The 16,792-nt window shown below is 48.5% G+C and overlaps 1 protein-coding gene across 1 annotated transcript; it reads right to left on the reverse strand.

Moving 5' to 3' along the window:
• Positions 1 to 889: 889 nt before the first annotated feature.
• Positions 890 to 16,751, reverse strand: ACTR1A (actin related protein 1A). Its single transcript, XM_042908165.1, has 11 exons — positions 16,618 to 16,751; positions 9,121 to 9,185; positions 8,564 to 8,639; positions 7,695 to 7,820; positions 6,708 to 6,832; positions 5,044 to 5,260; positions 4,212 to 4,304; positions 3,678 to 3,852; positions 3,515 to 3,576; positions 2,863 to 2,903; positions 890 to 2,689 (listed from the first exon to the last, which is right to left on the reverse strand). The coding sequence occupies exons 1-11, from the start codon at positions 16,663 to 16,665 to the stop codon at positions 2,587 to 2,589; spliced, it is 1,131 nt and encodes a 376-aa protein (XP_042764099.1). The 5' UTR covers positions 16,666 to 16,751; the 3' UTR covers positions 890 to 2,586.
• Between the last annotated feature and the right edge of the window lie 41 nt (positions 16,752 to 16,792).

Raw genomic sequence — 16,792 nt, forward strand, 5'->3', positions numbered from 1 at the left:
ACAGAATCTGAAACAGGCTCCAGGCTCTGAGCTGTCAGCACAGAACCCGACGCAGGGCTCGAACTCACGGACCGTGAGATCATGACCTGAGCCGAAGTCAGACACTTAACCGACCAAGCCACTCAGGCGCCCCACCTGGCCTCTCCTAGATGCCAGTAGCATCTCACTACCAGTTGTGACAACCAGATGTCTCCAGACATCACCAAATGTGTCCCACAGGCAAAATTGGCTTGATTGGGAACTACTTACTGCTCAAGGCCAATGGTTTTTGAAGGTCTATACAGTGGCTAAAGATTTAGGCTCTAGGGCTGTATTGCCTGGGTTCATATCCTAGCTAATAAAGAGCAGAGCTTTGGGAAATTACATAATCTTTCTGTGGCTCTATTTCCCCATCTGCAAGGTGGATAATAAAAATACCTACACACTTTGTAGGGTTGTTGGATCAAATACGTTAGTGTTTGTAAAATGCCTGGCAATCCCTGCCACCCGCCCCCCCAAGCATACAGGTTTCAAATGGAGAACTGATTAGTCAGAATGCCCCAGGAACTATATTTTAATAAGTTCCTGAGCTTCTCATCCGTGTGGAAGCTTTGAGAGCCTCTGACTTCAGGGATGTCAATAGCTGCTCCCCTCATTCGAGGTGGTCTCACTCATGGGTTTTTGTGTATGTGTGCAGGGCTGGGACCCTCAGTCCCTGGGTTTTTGGCATGAATACCATCTTCTCTGTGTCCACTTGACAGGCCGGGACTTGGGCTGAGAGCTAGATGAGTCTTGCTGGTACAAGAGTGCCCTCTAGAGGACAGATGAGGCCCAATCACTGCCTCAGATTCAGGGCCTGCAGCTCCTCTCTTCCCACCCAGCACCAAGAGACAGAGGCCCAGCTGCCGGGTCTATTGGAACGACTTTATTTAAGTACACTGGGCCCCACCAGGCAACGTGGTTTGTGCAAGGGACAGGCTTGGGCTAAGAGAAGGGAGGTGAGCTGGTTAAGCACACTGCAGTCTGCGGGTCGCCACATCGCTTTCACACACACCTGCTGCTGTGGCCCATACCTGGCAGGGCCTTTGGTCGTTGGACGGCATGGGGGGAGTGCTGCCTGGAATCTGGGACTGGGGCGGGTCTCGGTGTCACAGGTGAGGGTGCCGGTGAAGATCTGCTAGCCCCAGCTTTGCACATCTGGGCTGAGGAGCCTTTTTGGACACTGCTAGGCCAGCCCAGTCCAGGGTAGGCACCGGGCCCCACTGGAGAGGAGATGAGCCTAGGCCCATTAGTTCCTGGCACTCTGGTCTGGCCCCCTCCCTCCTTAACTAGACAAGTCCAAAATTACGAATGGCACAAATCAGCCCAGTGGGGGGCCTTCTCTCCTCTACAGCCTACCCCCCTGGGTCAGCTAGAGTAGGAAAAGGCAACCTGGTTAATTGCAGCTCTTTCTCTAGTCCTAAGAGCGCTGGATCCCAGTACCCCTCCTTTGCTAGGGGCCTCTGCCAAAGAGCAATTCTACCTCCTGTTTCAGAAAATCTAACCGGCAACCAGCCTGTTGATTCCAGGGCAGTGAGCAAAAGGAAGAGGGAAAAAGAGGCTGGCGGTAGTGACTTTGAATGTAGCCTCTGATCCTAAATAGGCCCGAGGCCTATGGATACTTGTCGGTTCACCATTAGCAGGGAATGGCGGGGCCCTGGACGCTATGCTAAACTGAGGTGCTGTAAACATTAGTGTGAACAGGGTGACTGGTGGGCAGGAGGCGATGAGCTCCCTCTCTCCAGTCCCATACTGAACAAACACTTCAATAAATAAAACTGAAGATGGCATTGCCCAAGGATGGATGAAAAGCAAGTAACAGGGCCTGGGGCTGACAGGCTCCTGAAACTCTCCCAAGACCCCCCTGGACAGGGGCTAAGGGTTGGGGTGTTCGCTCTGCCACCAATCAGAAGTAGCACTACTCCTGCCTCTTTGAATGCCCAGCGCGGTACTGGTCCCCAGGTGAGGTTGAGGGGACCCTGCCGTCTCCTGACCCCAGAGTCTCAGTAACAGCTCCTGGAGTGCTTTTCCAGACTCCCGAACCCAAATTGCAACAAAACCAGACAGAACTCAACCCTGACCCCAGTCCTCAGTCCATGATTGATTGGCATCAAGAGCAGAAGGCCCAGCAAGGGAGGCAGCGGCTGCCTTGGGCCTCAGGGCACCCTGGGGGTGGGACGGGGTGGGGCTAGCCCAGCCTGGGATGGGCAGCAGCAAGGTCTCCCGGGATTTACCTTCTCTGTCTCCCTATGGTAGTAAACATAGTCCCACACAGCCAGCCAAAGGCCCAGCTGACGAAGTGGCCCTCTGCCAGCACTCTTCCCTGTTGGGGGCCAGTTAGTGGTCAACCCCAGGCCTCAGGCCATCACCATCATGGGTAGTTCATCGTCCTTTCTGGGCCCTGGGATCCCTGGGCCACACGGCACTCGCATATGCGCACACACTCGTATCCACGCACTCACACACACACTCACACACACAGGCAGTTCCTCGCAAACACTCCGACTCAAGAAAGCGAGTTTTAAAGTGGAGTTAACTTCAGAGAGAGGTGAAGATGATGTCCCAACATTAGAAGGTTTTCCTGTGGATAGATCGGGCACCGTCTTCTTCATATTCCTTCTTGGAGACCCACATCTTCTTAAAGGTGTCCAGGGAGGCAAGGATGGAGCCCCTGGAGTGGAGGGAATCCCAAGGAATGTTGTGAGAGGGAGGAAGTGTTCGTGGAGCCAGCCAGTCCCCGTGGGGCCAAAGCAGATGAGGCTCTGCTTTCAAGGGATGGGGTGGTGAGTGGTAATGATGCCCTCACTTCCTGTCACACTCTTATTCCCTAGGAGAACTACTCACCCAATCCATGTGGAATACAGTCTCTCTTGAGGTGCAGATATCTGAAAAGGTGGGTGGAAAGAGGAATCTGAGACTTTCAACCTCCTTGTCCTTTTTCTGCCCAACGCTCATCCTTACGGCCCATTCCACTGCCCATGGCAGTGGATGTGTTGTCTCACATAACAGGCTTTCACTTATGTCCCTGCTGGACCCAGTGGGCTCTCTGGGGGGTATTGTGGCCAACCTGACACTCATCTGGAGAAGCAGATTTCCAGCAGCGCTAAGTATCTACAGCTCCCAGGAAAGCTGGTGCTAACAGGGGCCAAGATCCAGCTTTGCTGGGGGCTGATGGGAAGCAGACTCCATGGCAGGAACTACACTCCAACATTTCGCTCCCCTCAACAGGCACCAAGATGTCGGACTGTGTCACGAGAGCGGCAAGAGTCAGCCTGCCAATGCTACAGTTTCTCTGACAGACCACACGTGGGCCCTTAGCCTAACACCCTGCCACATCAGGGTCTCAGAACTGCCCCCTTTTGTGGGGAAGGAGAGGGAAAATGGGTTCTTCCCGCTGGCAGACCTCAAAGTCAATGTGGAATCTGGGAACTGTGTAGCCTTGGAGGGGAGCCCCGGTTCCACGCAGCCCCAGCGCCAGCCCCCACCATGCTCCTACCCTGATCTTCACGTCTTTCGGAGCCAGTTTCTTCACTTCACTCAGTAGCCTGTCACCAAAACCTGAATGGGCAAGACAGGAGAATCTCATGTCAATCCTCTGGGCGTCTGGGCCCAGCAAGATCTGGAAACTTCCTGGAGATGGGCCGAGAGCAAAGACCAACCTTTGAACAGGGTGGAGCCTCCCGAGAGGACGATGTTAGAGAAGAGCGTGCGCCGCAAGTCCATGTCCGACTTCTGGATGGCAAACACCAGCACCTCGTGGATGCCCTCACTCTCCTCTCCAATCAGGTCTGGCCTGAACAGCAGCTCAGGTGCCCGGAATCGGGAAGGACCAATCTGTAGGGTGGAGAGCAAATTCAGAGGCTGGGACCAGGGCTGAGGTCCCTTTGGGAGTGAAAATAGAAGAGGCAGCTCACACTATACTGTACCCAAGTGATTATGGAGAACACGAACCACCCTCTTCCGAACCCCTTCCTGACCTAGGCAAATGCCCCTGATGCTTCCTCTCCTCTACATGGGAGAAGCAAAGTTCCTGACGCCTCGTTCTGCGGGAGACAGTGCTGCTCCAGAGCTCCGGTGCTCCAGGCAGAGGGTGTAAAAGGGCTGGTGCATCTGACTCCAGCCTCCCCCTGGGGAGTTATTTGGGCTCAGAGCTTCTGACAGCCTGGGACGACTGAAGGGAGATCCACGCCTACCTCAATGGTGCTGCCGTCGGGCAGGTAGTACTGAGCCTTCTCCGTCTCTAGTGTCTCATCCTTCTGCGGGTTTATGGACAGGTAGCAGGCTCTCTGCAGAACCGAGCAGGAGTCAGGCAGGCATGAAACTTAGGCCCACCTGGTCGAAGCCCCAGGGCTTCCAGATGCACTCCTGCAGATATCAGCCTCTCCACAGTGATTGCCCTAAAGGTCCACAGAGCTGCTGTTCTGGAGCCAGGGCAGGATGGCCTGTCGGCCTACACTGGGTGGCACTTCGAACAGGAGTTCCTACCTGCTCCACCTTCCTTGTGGGCAGGCGTGGAAACTGGCTCTCTGGAGCCGGGTCTGAGACCACAACCCAATTTTAATCTAGACTTAGGCTTCTTCCTTCTACTACTCATGGTTCTGGGGCCTGTCTACCCAGCTCAGAGGTTTCCCTAGAGCCGTGGGTGGCAGAAGGATCTGGTTTACTTAAAAAGAAAACTGTATTGTGACTTCTTCAAAGATGTAAAAGAACATACCTGATTTGGACATAAGGTATAAAAACATAATGAACATTGGTACACCCATCACCAGCTTAAGAAAGAGCAGCACCTCCCTTTTTCCCACAAGATGGCAGCACTTGGGGACAGTGACCGTCAGTGTGAGGGGGGCCTAGCTGGGATCACAGGGTAGCCAGGAGGCCTGGCTGGGGAGAACAGAGCCTGACTAGGGATCCCCCCCCCCCCCCCCAAGACAGGGGCTTGGCCTCTTTTCACTCCAGGTCACAGAGGTCCCGGCTGCCCTGTTTCCATTCTCCATCCCATCCCTGGGCCCATGGGGCAGCACTCACTTCTTTTATAGCCTTGACAATCTCAAACTCAGAAGATGAGTGGAAATCATAGCCCTCCTTCCGCAGGTAGAGGCGAAGGAAGCGAGAGACATCTCGGCCAGCAATGTCGATGCGCATGATTGAGTGGGGCATGGCAAAGCCCTCATAAATGGGTACAGCATGTGTGACGCCATCCCCAGAATCCAGCACCACACCTGTGGTCCTGCCTGTGGCATAACTGCAGCACAGGGAACAAATCGTCACTAACCCCTGCCTCTTTACTATGGCAAAACACTCGCTTTTTTTTAGAATTCAAAGTCAGCTAAGCTAAGCTGCAGCCTGCCTTTCTCTAGGGGCCTTAGACTGGCCACAGTACTAAGTCCAAGCATAAGCAAGCCTGAAAAACCTGAATGAAAGGAGCCCAGCCTCTCCCAGCCCCTCCCCTGTTCCGGAAGAAGAGGCCTTCCAATCTCAGGAGACAGCCTAGCCTTCAACTGCTTCAGGGTCCCAGCCCAGGGGCAGTTTTTACTTCCCAGACAAGAAGAAAAAACTCAAATGCCTACAGGGGCCAGGTAGGAAAGGAAAATAAGAATATTTTCACTTCCACAAAACACTTGCTTTTTTCCCACATGGCCTCCTAGGTCCGTAGTTTTTTTTTGTTTTTTGTTTTTCCTCTTTTGGTAAAGACAAGGGTACAGACATATATTTCTGTGATCCAAAGGGAAAAAACCCATGATGTTTGATAAGTAGCAACTGACGCTGCCTCGTGCTGGGAGGACAGCAGGGAATAGAGCAGGCTGCGGTGAAGTCAAACTTGCAAACTACCTAACATGGCAGTGGCTATTTCAGCTCTAGCTGACTTTTGTCCTATGTTTTGTACATGCCCAGTATTGCCAGATCTTTCCAGAAATTAGTATGTTGATAGGAAATCCACTCCTCCTCCTTTTTTTTAAAGTAGGCTGCATGCCCAATGTAGGGCTTAAACTCATGACTCTGAGATCAAGAGTTTCATGTTCTACTGACTGAGCCAGCCAGGTGCCCTGGAAATCTCCCAATTTTAAAATGCTGGCTTGGGCGCCTGGGTGGCTCAATTAGTGAAGCGTCTGACTCTTGATTTCGGCTCAGGTCATGATCTCATGGTTCGTGAAATCAAGCCCTCCTTTGGGCTCTACGCTGGGCGTGGAACCTGCTTGGGATTCTCTCTTCCCCACTCTCTTTCTACCCTTCCCTCGCTCGCATGTATGCACTCTCTCTCTCAAAATAAATAAGTAAACTCAAAATGCTGGCTCACTAGGGTCAAACACATCCTATCTGCAGCTCACCAGTGTATAATCTTGGCCTTAGATCTAACCCTAGTGTGAGGCAGGCTGGGCGCAGGACAGGCATGACAGGCGTATGAAGACGGAGACCATGGTGGTGTTTTCATCACGACTCTGTCACCAGCCTGGCACAGTGTCTGGCATAAACAGGCACTGGATAAATATCTCAATAAGTTACAGGGGCCTTTAGGAAGAGCTGTAGCAGCGTGTGGCCTTCCCAGCAGGCACAGCAGAGAGCCTTGGGCACCAAACCACTGAGAGAATAAGAGAAGCGAGACTGGGAGAAGATCTCCATACCCCCTTTCCTACCCAAAGGAGAGGCAGCCTCCATTCTGCCCGCAAGGGGCCAGGCTGCTTGCTACTCACAGGCTGAGCACAGCTTGCATGGAGATGAAAAGGGCTGGAACATTGAAGGTCTCGAAGAAAACTTCAGCAGCTCGTTCGCGGTTTTTCCGTGGGTTTAAAGGTGCCTCCGTCAGGAGCACAGGGTGCTGGTGAAAGATGCCCAGAGGGCAATCAGGGCCAAGTGAGATCTCTACCTCTCATTAGCACCCGGGCAGGAGGCCCCTGTGTGGTATGCTAGAGAACCGAGGGGAACTTTGTGAACCTCCCTCCAAAAACAGGCAAGCTGGACCTGCCATCTACCCCAGCGTGAGCCAGTTTGTCAGCCTTCCAAATTCACGCTCACTCTGAAGTCTCATTCCGTCCTTGCCTCTGCCTCCTTCCTCCCCTCCCTATCCTCCAAGTTTCTTACATAGGCCTCTGTATTTACTGTAAATCTCCAATTGTCCAGAAGATTTTGCTAAACTCTAAATTTGGAATTACTATGAAACAAAAAATAGTATAAAATTTTTTTCTAAATAGAAAATTACATTTAAATATTGAATATATTTTTGAAAGACGTTGTATCTCCTTCCCCTGGAAATTCTGATGTCTAGGACACACCTTCCTTTGTTTTCCTGAGCTGAGAGTTTCTTCCTTAGAAGTTAGAGTATAAGCTCTGAAGTCTGAAAGACATGGGTTTGAATCCTAGCTCTACCACTTTATTCCCTAGGTGATCTTGGAAAGACTACTTGGCTTCTCTGAACGTTTTTTCTGTTCCCTTGTTTGTAAAACGGAGATAATACTATCTGTATTTCATAGGACTGGTGTCCTATTCAAGATTGAATGCAAACATGTCTGAAGAGCACATGGCCTGGTGCCACGGTAAGACTCAAACCCTCCTGGCAGTTATCCTCCCTTCCTCCTTCTCCTCCCCTTCCTCCTCCTCCTCCTCCTCCTCCTCCTCTTTGGGGTAGTGGCTCTGTCCAGCTCTCACACTGTGCATGGGTGCCGTGCTCATAGGACCCTCACCTCCTCTGAGAAAGTCTGCAGTTGGTCCTTAGAATAGACATATTGCCAGATGCGCTCCATATCGTTCCAGTCCTTGACGATGCCGTGCTCCATGGGGTAGCGGATGGACAGCAGCCCTCGGTGTTCCTGGGGGCAGAGAGCAGGAGTTACAGCAGCAGCCAGTCTCTCAGCCAGGCGGCCCACTCTTCCAGCACAGGGAGTTCCCACCCCACAGTCCTCAGCCAGGGCTAAAGGCAGGCCCCCATTTGCCAAGTCTCTAAACTGTACGCTGTAAACTGTTCTCACTGCCTGATTAGCTGGCAAAGCAGAGGGCTTCTGCATTTCCCTGGGCCCTGGGTGCCCTTATGGCAAGTGACAGGAGGCACCCTTCTCATTGCCTGATCCCAGGACACAATCTCCTGGCTCCCACCTCTGGGCGTCAGCACTTGCAGCCCAGGCTGGCAACAATGATTCTGTTGTTCTGTATCCAGAGGCTGCCCCAGGGCTCTGCCAAACTATGCTAATTAACTCATCCCCAGGGTATCCCAGCTAGGATATCCCCCTGAATCCCTTTTGCCAAAACAAGAACCAAGCTAGCTAATCTCATCATTGGCAAGGTAGTGACAGAATACAGAAGGAAAGCAAAAGCCCTATTTTCTAGACTGGTTTCTATTTCCCAAAGTGGGTTTCCAGATATTTCCTCTCCAAAACCAGAGGCTGCTCCTGAGAGAAATGAACCAATCAGACCTAGGATGAGAGGACCAAAGGGGGATTTAAGAGGAAATTGCTCCTTTTACTCATGGCTGTCCCACTGCTGGGACACTGCCCATGTTGGGAATAATGAAGGTCCTCTGTTGGCTTGAGGCTTCTACAGTAGGACTGGGAATTACCTCGGCTTTGGGGCCAATGAAGATGTCACCTTCCAGGGCTCCGGCCATGACACGAACGTGTTTGGGTCTGCCCACACTATAAAAGAGATCAGGGGGACCGTCACTTTTCCTTTCATGACATAACACAGGAAGGATGTGCAGATGTGTATGCTTAGACAGGAAGAGCTGGACTGAGTTCTACTGTGTTTATCTCTGAGGAGTGAGGTTACAGTTGATTTTGATTTTCTTCTTTCTACTTTTCTGCATTTCCTGCAATTTCTACAATGAACATGTATTATTTTAAGTTTTTTGTATATTATTTCAAATTTCTGACCCAAACGAGAGATCCCTTCTCTCCAAAAGGTAGAGGGCTGACCCCATAACAAAGCTGACAAGCCTCCCAAGCTTCTGCTGCTTTTTTTTTTTTTAAAGGATTTTATTTATTTTTTAAGTAATTTCCATACCAATGTGGGGCTCGAACCCACAACCCTGAGATAAAGGGTCGCGTGCTCCACCAACGGAGCCGGTCAGGCAACACATACCTCTCAAGCTTCTGACTAAGGTACACAATTACTTACTAGTTTGGAAAGCAATATTTGGGAATCTGATCACCAGCAAAACCAGCTTTAATCACACCGGATCCCTGAGGAGAGAGGAGAGACAAAGAAAAGTCAGAAGTATGACAAAAACAAGAGGAGATATATATCATACAATATGTATAATACGGTTCCATTTTTTATTATTTATTTATTTAAAGTTTTTTTGTTTGAGAGAGAGAGAGAGGGAGAGAGAGAATCCTAAGTGGGCCCCACACTGTCAGCATAGAGCCTGACATTGGGCTCAAACTCACAAAACTGTGAGATCATGACCGAGCCGAAATCAAGAGTCATTCCCTCAACTGAGCCACCCAGGCACCCCTGGTTCCATTTTTATTTAACAGAGACGACCTTCTATCTGCGTATAGTATATCCATCTGTATGAGCATTTATAGAGGGAACACATGTCACCAGGAGGGAAGTGGGACTAGGGACGGGGAGGAGAGCTTTCACTGCACACTCAAAGTATTATTTGATTTTTTTTTTTTTTTTTTTTTTATTCTTTGACTTTTCTACATTGAACATGCTTTACTTCTGGAATTGAAAATAATATTGGGGCCCCTGGGTGGCTCAGTCCAACTTCGGCTCAGGTCATGATCTTGCTGTTCATGAGTTCAAGCCCCACATCAGGTTCTCTGCTGTCAGTGCAGAGCCTGCTTCAGAGCCTCTGTCCTCCTCTCTCTCTGCCCCTCCCCCATGTGCATGCTCACTCTCTCTCAAAAATAAACATAAAAAAAATACTATTAACACAGGGAAGAAAAAGAGAAAACCTGAGGAGAGAAGAGAAAAGTACCTAGAAGCACCAGAGCAGCCAAGTTCAGGAACATAACCAAGGTGGGAAGAACGCATGATTCTGTTAAACCACCAAGACGCTGTTAACCTACTTTCCCAGCTCAAGCCTGAACTCTCCTTGCCCTTCAGGGTCTCTATGACAGACACCACCATGGAACACTGCCATGCTTGAAGCTGACTCCGACGGAGCACATGTTGTCTGGTTTTTACTGCAGGGGCAAACCTCTACACTTTCTTGGAGGATTGTGGTTGCTTTTTGTTTTTTATTATGCTTTGTTTTACTCACTGGTCTCCTGATTGTAAAGAGCAGGGAAGTTCTAAAGCATCAGCTACAAAGAGACCCCACATTACAATCCTGCTGCTCCAATACTTGGTAAGTCGGGTGGGGAAGAGAGTGACTTCCCCACCACAATCTCTGGTACCTCCTGGGGCCCAACCAAAGTAAACAGGGACTCTAGATACAGATACCAACTCTGTGCAGGACAGATGTCGAGGTTTGCTACTGCTTGTAAATATAGCCTGTCTTCTTCCTTCTTAACTCTTGCACCACTACACCCAATATGCTCACCCTTCTACCCCAACACGGTTTGCAGCTGCACATGTAGTAGGGGCAAGCCTTTTCCTGCTGCCTGTTAACCACTTCTCCTGGGGCAGAGAGCGGTATTTCCAAACCCACGCAGCAAGCAGTAAACACATCAGGAGATGCTAAATAGCCAAGGTTATCTTTGCACCAAAGGCTTTCCTGCAATATCCCTGGTTCCCTCTCTGTCTCTTATTCCTGCTCTTCTATAGGAGAAGCGGGGGCGGAGGGGGGGGGGCGGGTAGATAGGCCATTCTGGTGCCTGACTCTGGCAAAACAGAGAGGATGGGGTGGCTGAAGGATAGGGAATGCCAGTTCTCTAAGACAGCAGGAACCTCTGCCAACAGAAAAAACAGGAGACAATGTGCAAACTCATCGGCCTGGGCAGGACAGCAAGGAGCCTGGAAAAGGTGCAGCTGTAAACTGAGCTGAGAGACTGGGAAGGAGGGAGAACCATCGTACCGCAGCCTGCGGGCTCTGGGACGGTGGCATGGGTAGTGCGCACAGCACTGTACAGAACTCCGGGCACTTGTTGGCTCACGCTTCCAGTAATTGTTCACTGCCTTCACCTGGGTGTGGTGATGCCAACAGACTAATTGGACCTCCTGGCAGAGGTTGAAAACAAGAAAGGTAAAGATGAGACCTACATTTCAGACTCTAGATATTTTGAAGAGACGATTTTCCTGGATATTTAATTGTGAGTTTAATAGCAAAATCAGACTAGAGTCTGAGTAAATTAAGGCAAATGAAGATATTAGGTTCATTTCTTCCTCTCTGGCCCTCCTAGCAAGAGAGTATAAAGACCCAGTTCAAATATCATCGCCTTCCTCATGAAGAATAATCCCGTTGGAATTAATTATCCTCTTCCTATTATTTCACAGAATCACCATTACCTGTACCACAATACCACAAGGTAGTCTGCATTTCCTTCTGCTGTATTTATTTTTTTTAATGTTTATTTTTATTTAAGGTTTATTTTGAGACAGAGCACGCGTGTTGGAGCGCACTGGGGCAGGGAGGGGGAGGCGGAGGGACAGAGGGAGAGGGAGAGAGTCCCAGGTAGGCTCTGGGCTGTCAGGGCAGAGCCAGATGTGGGGCTTGATCTCACGAATGCATGAGATCATGACCTGAGCCAAAATCGAGAGTTAGACACTTAGCCGACTAAGTCACCCAGGCGCCCCTTCCTTCTGCCTTCTATTTGAATTTATGGTTTCCATTTTTGCCTGTTTTCAGCCCAAGGTCCTCAAGCTCAGAGACTTTCTATATCAGCAGTATCTGGCATTTGAGGGTACTCAAATAGATGCTGGCTGCCTAAAATTAAATCCAAGCTCAAACGATTGGCAGATGAAGCCTAAAATATGGAACCTGAACCAGCAGCTGGAATGCCAGAAGCCCCAGGCAGAGGTGGTGCTGGATAGGTGGAGGCAGCATTGGGAATGATGCACAAGGTGGAGCCAGACCCGGCTTGTCCCTGCAGTCCCAAGAGCTGGCCTGCTAGGCCAGCAGTTGGGGAAAGAATGAGTGGGACGGAGGAGGCGGCTGAGCGGCTTCTATTCTGCTCAAACCAAAGATTATAAAAAAGGCCCTGTCAATTTCTTTAATAGTATTTGTTAACTAGGAACTATGTACCTGGCAAATGAGCTGCCACTTTCTTTGTTATTCACTCTGGCAAAGCCAAGTAAACAAACGCCTTGCAGAGGCTTCTTGAAAAAGCAGTTCCATAATAAATATTTGATTTTTGAGGATTCAAGTCTGCGGCCAGTCACCAATGACCATTCTCTTTCTGAAGCAGGCAAACAGACAGCAAATCCCTCAGCAAGGCTCTCCCAGTTATCTGCTAACTATGGGCCTGGGGCTTGGGCAACCTTTAGCCTAAGCACTCCTGATTATTCTTGACATGCTGGCAAAGAGGCTAGTTGTCTCCATTTTACAAGTGGGAAAAGGATGCTGAGAGGTGGAGCCTCAGATTCTAGGGCACTAGTGGCTCATTTGGGCATAAAGATATATTTTGGCCCACAAAGTACTTTTTGGAAAACAATTTCATTGAAATAAAATTCGCTACCGTATAATTTACCCACTTAAGGTATATAACTCAATGGTTCGTGGTATATTCAGAGTAGTATAATCATCACCACAATCTTATTTTGGAACTTCCTCATCATCCCAGAACCTGTACCCATTAGCAGTCACTCTCTCCATCCTACCTGCCCTCTCCTGCCAACCAGTCCTAGGCAACCACTAATCTACTTTCCGTCTCTGCAGACCATGAATTACTTTTACGTTAACTTCCAACAGTTAAAAATTAGAGACTGCACATAAAATTTGGTGTTTCTGATTTCTCTTGAAACATCAGAAAATCCGGCAACACTGGGCCTGCATTCCTGGATGGGGACCACTGGCTGGAAATGAAAAGCAGCCGGCCCTTTGGTTAGACATGCTCAAAGCACCTTTCAGATTCCTCAAGACTTCTTTAAAGGTACTCTCTTCCTCCCCCTTTTTGTGTGCCTGCTTGGCCTCTGCAAGCACTGAGTTTGAAACTCCTATTCAAGGCATTGCCAGCAACTAATTCATGATATATTCCCCCTCCACATGATACCTGGTTTCTTTTTTACCCTCAGAGTGTTTAGGTTGGTGTGAAGCACATCCTTGGCTCTCAAAATACACATAATTGAACAGTGAGCTATCTTTATAAGTCACCTCTTCTCAGCCTTGCCAACAAACGGGATGGATTCTTGCTGTTGCTTGTTGTACAACCAATGGGGTCAATATCACATTGCAAGTGACAGTGGAAAATAAATATAGTGACTTCATTTCCTCAGCTAATTCTAGTGTTTCTTAAACTTAAGTGAATCAGTACATCTCAAGAGCTGATGACAAATTGTAAAAAGCTAATAATAATAAAATTGAGTCCATCAGTAAAATTTGAACATTGACAAAATATTTGATGTTATTAAGGAATTATGAGTTGTATTAGGTTTGATAGTAGTATACTGATTATGTCTTTAGAAGAGTGTGGGAGAGGGCACCTGGCTGGCTCAGTTGGTAGAGCATGTGACTTTTGATCTCAGGGTTGTGAGTTCAAGCCCCACAATGCGCATAGAGCTTACTTAAAAAATAAATTAAAAAAAAGTAAAAAAAAAAAAATAAAGGTATGGGAGTGGGAAGTAGGTGGGAATAAGTTAAAAAAGATTAGCCACAAGTTGATAACTGTTACAGCTAGGTGAATATGTGGATATTTGTTATACTCTTCCTCTCCTTTTGTTTATGTTTCACATTTTCTATAATAAAAAGAAGAAAGCTGAAAAATAAGTCCTCAAAATGTGGCCTGGGAGCTGCCCTCCTTTTGTATTACTATCCATTACATACCTTTGGGAAGAATGACTTGTATTTAGTTTTTAAAAACACCTATCAGTTTATCGTTGTCATTAAAGTACATGTATGTACACCTCCCCTCCCATTTTCCTCATTAAATTCTGATGAATTGGTTTGGTGCCAGAATAGGTAGAAAGGAGTGGTCAACAATTATTTTAAGACTGAGAAAGGCTATGAAATGATAATGAGCCTCTTCTCTCTTTCTCCTGTTCTTTGCTCTCCTTTCCTTTTAATTATACTCTCTGTAGCCCAGAAATAAAATTGTAGCAATGTATTAAGCTATGGAGCAGTTAAATCTGCTAGATACACACCATTCTCATAATAATATAAAGTTGGCTCAAATATTTCAAATTATTTTTCCTATCCTTATTTCACTTTGAAACAAAATAAAGCTCTCTAAATGTCAAACAGGAAGAACTATCTGAGGCCCCAGATCTAAAAATGTGGGAGAGGGGCACCTGGATGGCTCAGTTGGTTGAGCAATCGACTTCAGCTCAGGTCACAATCTCACAGTTTGTGGGTTCAAGCCCTGTGTGGGGCTCTGTGCTGACAGCTTGTAGCCTAGAGCCTGCTTCTGATTCTTTGTCTGCCTCTCTCTCCCTGCACCTCCCCAATTCGTACTCTGTCTCTCTCTCTCAAAAATAAATAAACATAAAAAAAAAAAAAATAATGTGAGAGAATTTCTCCTACTTCAATTTTTGGCATTATTATTGGCATAATAAAAAAATATTTTCCCAGAGAAAATAGACAAATCAATTCTTTAAGTCTTAAAACTCAACATGCACCACTGCTTTGATGTATTTCAGATATACTATGGAGAGAGACAAAGGAGAAACTAAAAAGCATTAGCTTAATTGACTTTAAGGAAAATGGCTACAGATGGAACTCCTGCCCAACAATTCCAGAATCAAAGGATCTAATAAGATGGACAGACTGCTCCTTCTGCATCGCTGATGGAAACAGGAAATCGATAATTTCTATTTTTTTTCTTTTTAAAATTAAGAAAAAGGCAGATGAAGTACCCATAAACTGGCTGAAGATAGAAATAGTGTTCTCTGAAAATCAATTAACAAGGACCCCTACTCAGCCCGCTGCAGCAACTGACTAGGTTTCTCTCCCCACCTCAAATCTTTATTTAGGGGCATCTTTGTTACTGTGACATTTGGTCACTCATCCACCCACTCATCAATCCAACAAAAAACATTTATTGAGCACATAGTGGTGATAGGCTCTAGATGCTGTGTGTATGAAGGAGGGCGGGAAGGGGAGAGTAACAAAAAAATTAAGGAATACCATCTTTTCCTCCAAGCATTTAACAGTCTAGTGAGGGAGACCCCCCCCCCCAAAAAAAAAAAAAAGTGAGGAACTTGGAACCCGATCGATCTCAGTTTGAGTCTTGGCTCAACTTCTAAGACAGGCGGCTTCAATACTGACTGTTATTTAACCTCTAAGGTTCACTTTTCTGCATAAACGGGGGGAAAGTAATTCTTATCCACCTACTAGAGCTGACGCTTCAAGGAGATGATGCAAACAAAAGCACCTTGTAACATGCCTAAGGTCTCAAGGCTGGATCAACAGAATGAATCTGATAGCTTAGGACAGAACTGGCAGTTTTGCCTCAAGGGGCACAGAAGGTACCAACCAATCTCAGCGATACGAAGCCTTTCAGTGGAAGGTAGAAATTCAGTTGTTTTACAAAAGTCACCCTCCGCCCAAAATAAAAGCAGGATTCAGTTTCTTTCCGTTTGTCACTATAGATGCATATACGTTGGCTACTAGCAGGAGGAATAGCGGATAAAGCACTGGTTTTAGGTCACCTCCACTGTACGACCTTGGGTTCACTTCACCTCTTCGTGCTTCAGGTTTTTTTTTTTTTTCATTCGTAAAACGAGGATCAAACTTCCTGCCTAACTGTGCACCCAATTTTTCAATTCAAATGTATGTGAAAGCCCCCTGTACGTGCTAGAGCACCTGGCAAATATGTCTAGTAATTTTTTCCCACATTCCGAAAAGGATAGTATCTCCCTGCTTGCCTGGTCACTCTTTCTTCTGGATCTTTATTAACGTTGTAATTTATTATCACAGAAATAACTGCAATCCTTTGGCCATTTCCGGCACCAGATTCCCGAGCCCCACCCATACACACCACCAAGCCACCCGCCCTGCTGGGGACCGAAGGAAACTTAGCCCTTCCCCACCCGGGGGCGGGCCCTAGCCCGTCAGGCCCCTCCGCTGTGAGTTCCCGAAGCCAATCCCCACAGCCCTCGTGCACCCACCCGCCCCTTAGAGAGAGGAACTACTATGGCGGCCCGGAAGAACGGCAGGGGCGCAAGCCAATCACTGCGGAGGGCTGCCCTCATCCGGCAAGGCCCAGAGGCGGGGTCATCGGCCAAGATGGACAGCCAGAACAACCAATAGCATGATCGGAAACAGGGGACGGGGCGGACGCCGGGCGCTCACAGAGCGGTTAAGGCCCCTCGAGCCAAGGGCCCAAGAACCCGGCTCGGACTACAGCCTTTGCCTTTATCCATCCCAAACTTCTCCATCCCATGGTTGCTGGCCAGCCGCCCTGCCTATGGACTACGGGTGAAGGGAGGACGGAGGTGGCGGCGGTTGAACCCGCCTGACAGGCTGGGCCAGTGACAAAGAGCCGGTGGCCCAGGCCGAAACCCGGGAGCGATCCCTTTGGGGAAGAGAGCATAAACCCCTTTAGGGATAGGAAAGATGCAACTCACGTTGTCGATCACGACAGGCTGGTTGGCGATCACATCGTAGGACTCCATGGCAGAAGAATATCTCCTTCCGAGGAAGGAACTGCCAGCCGGGTCTGCTGCTAACGCCACTGACACGCATGCGCAGTCTAGCCGCCGGTCCAAGGCGGCTAGGGAGCGGCCAGACCTCGCCTCCGAA

The sequence above is a fragment of the Panthera leo genome, chromosome D2, assembly GCF_018350215.1.
Source record: "Panthera leo isolate Ple1 chromosome D2, P.leo_Ple1_pat1.1, whole genome shotgun sequence".
Lineage (NCBI taxonomy): Eukaryota > Metazoa > Chordata > Mammalia > Carnivora > Felidae > Panthera > Panthera leo.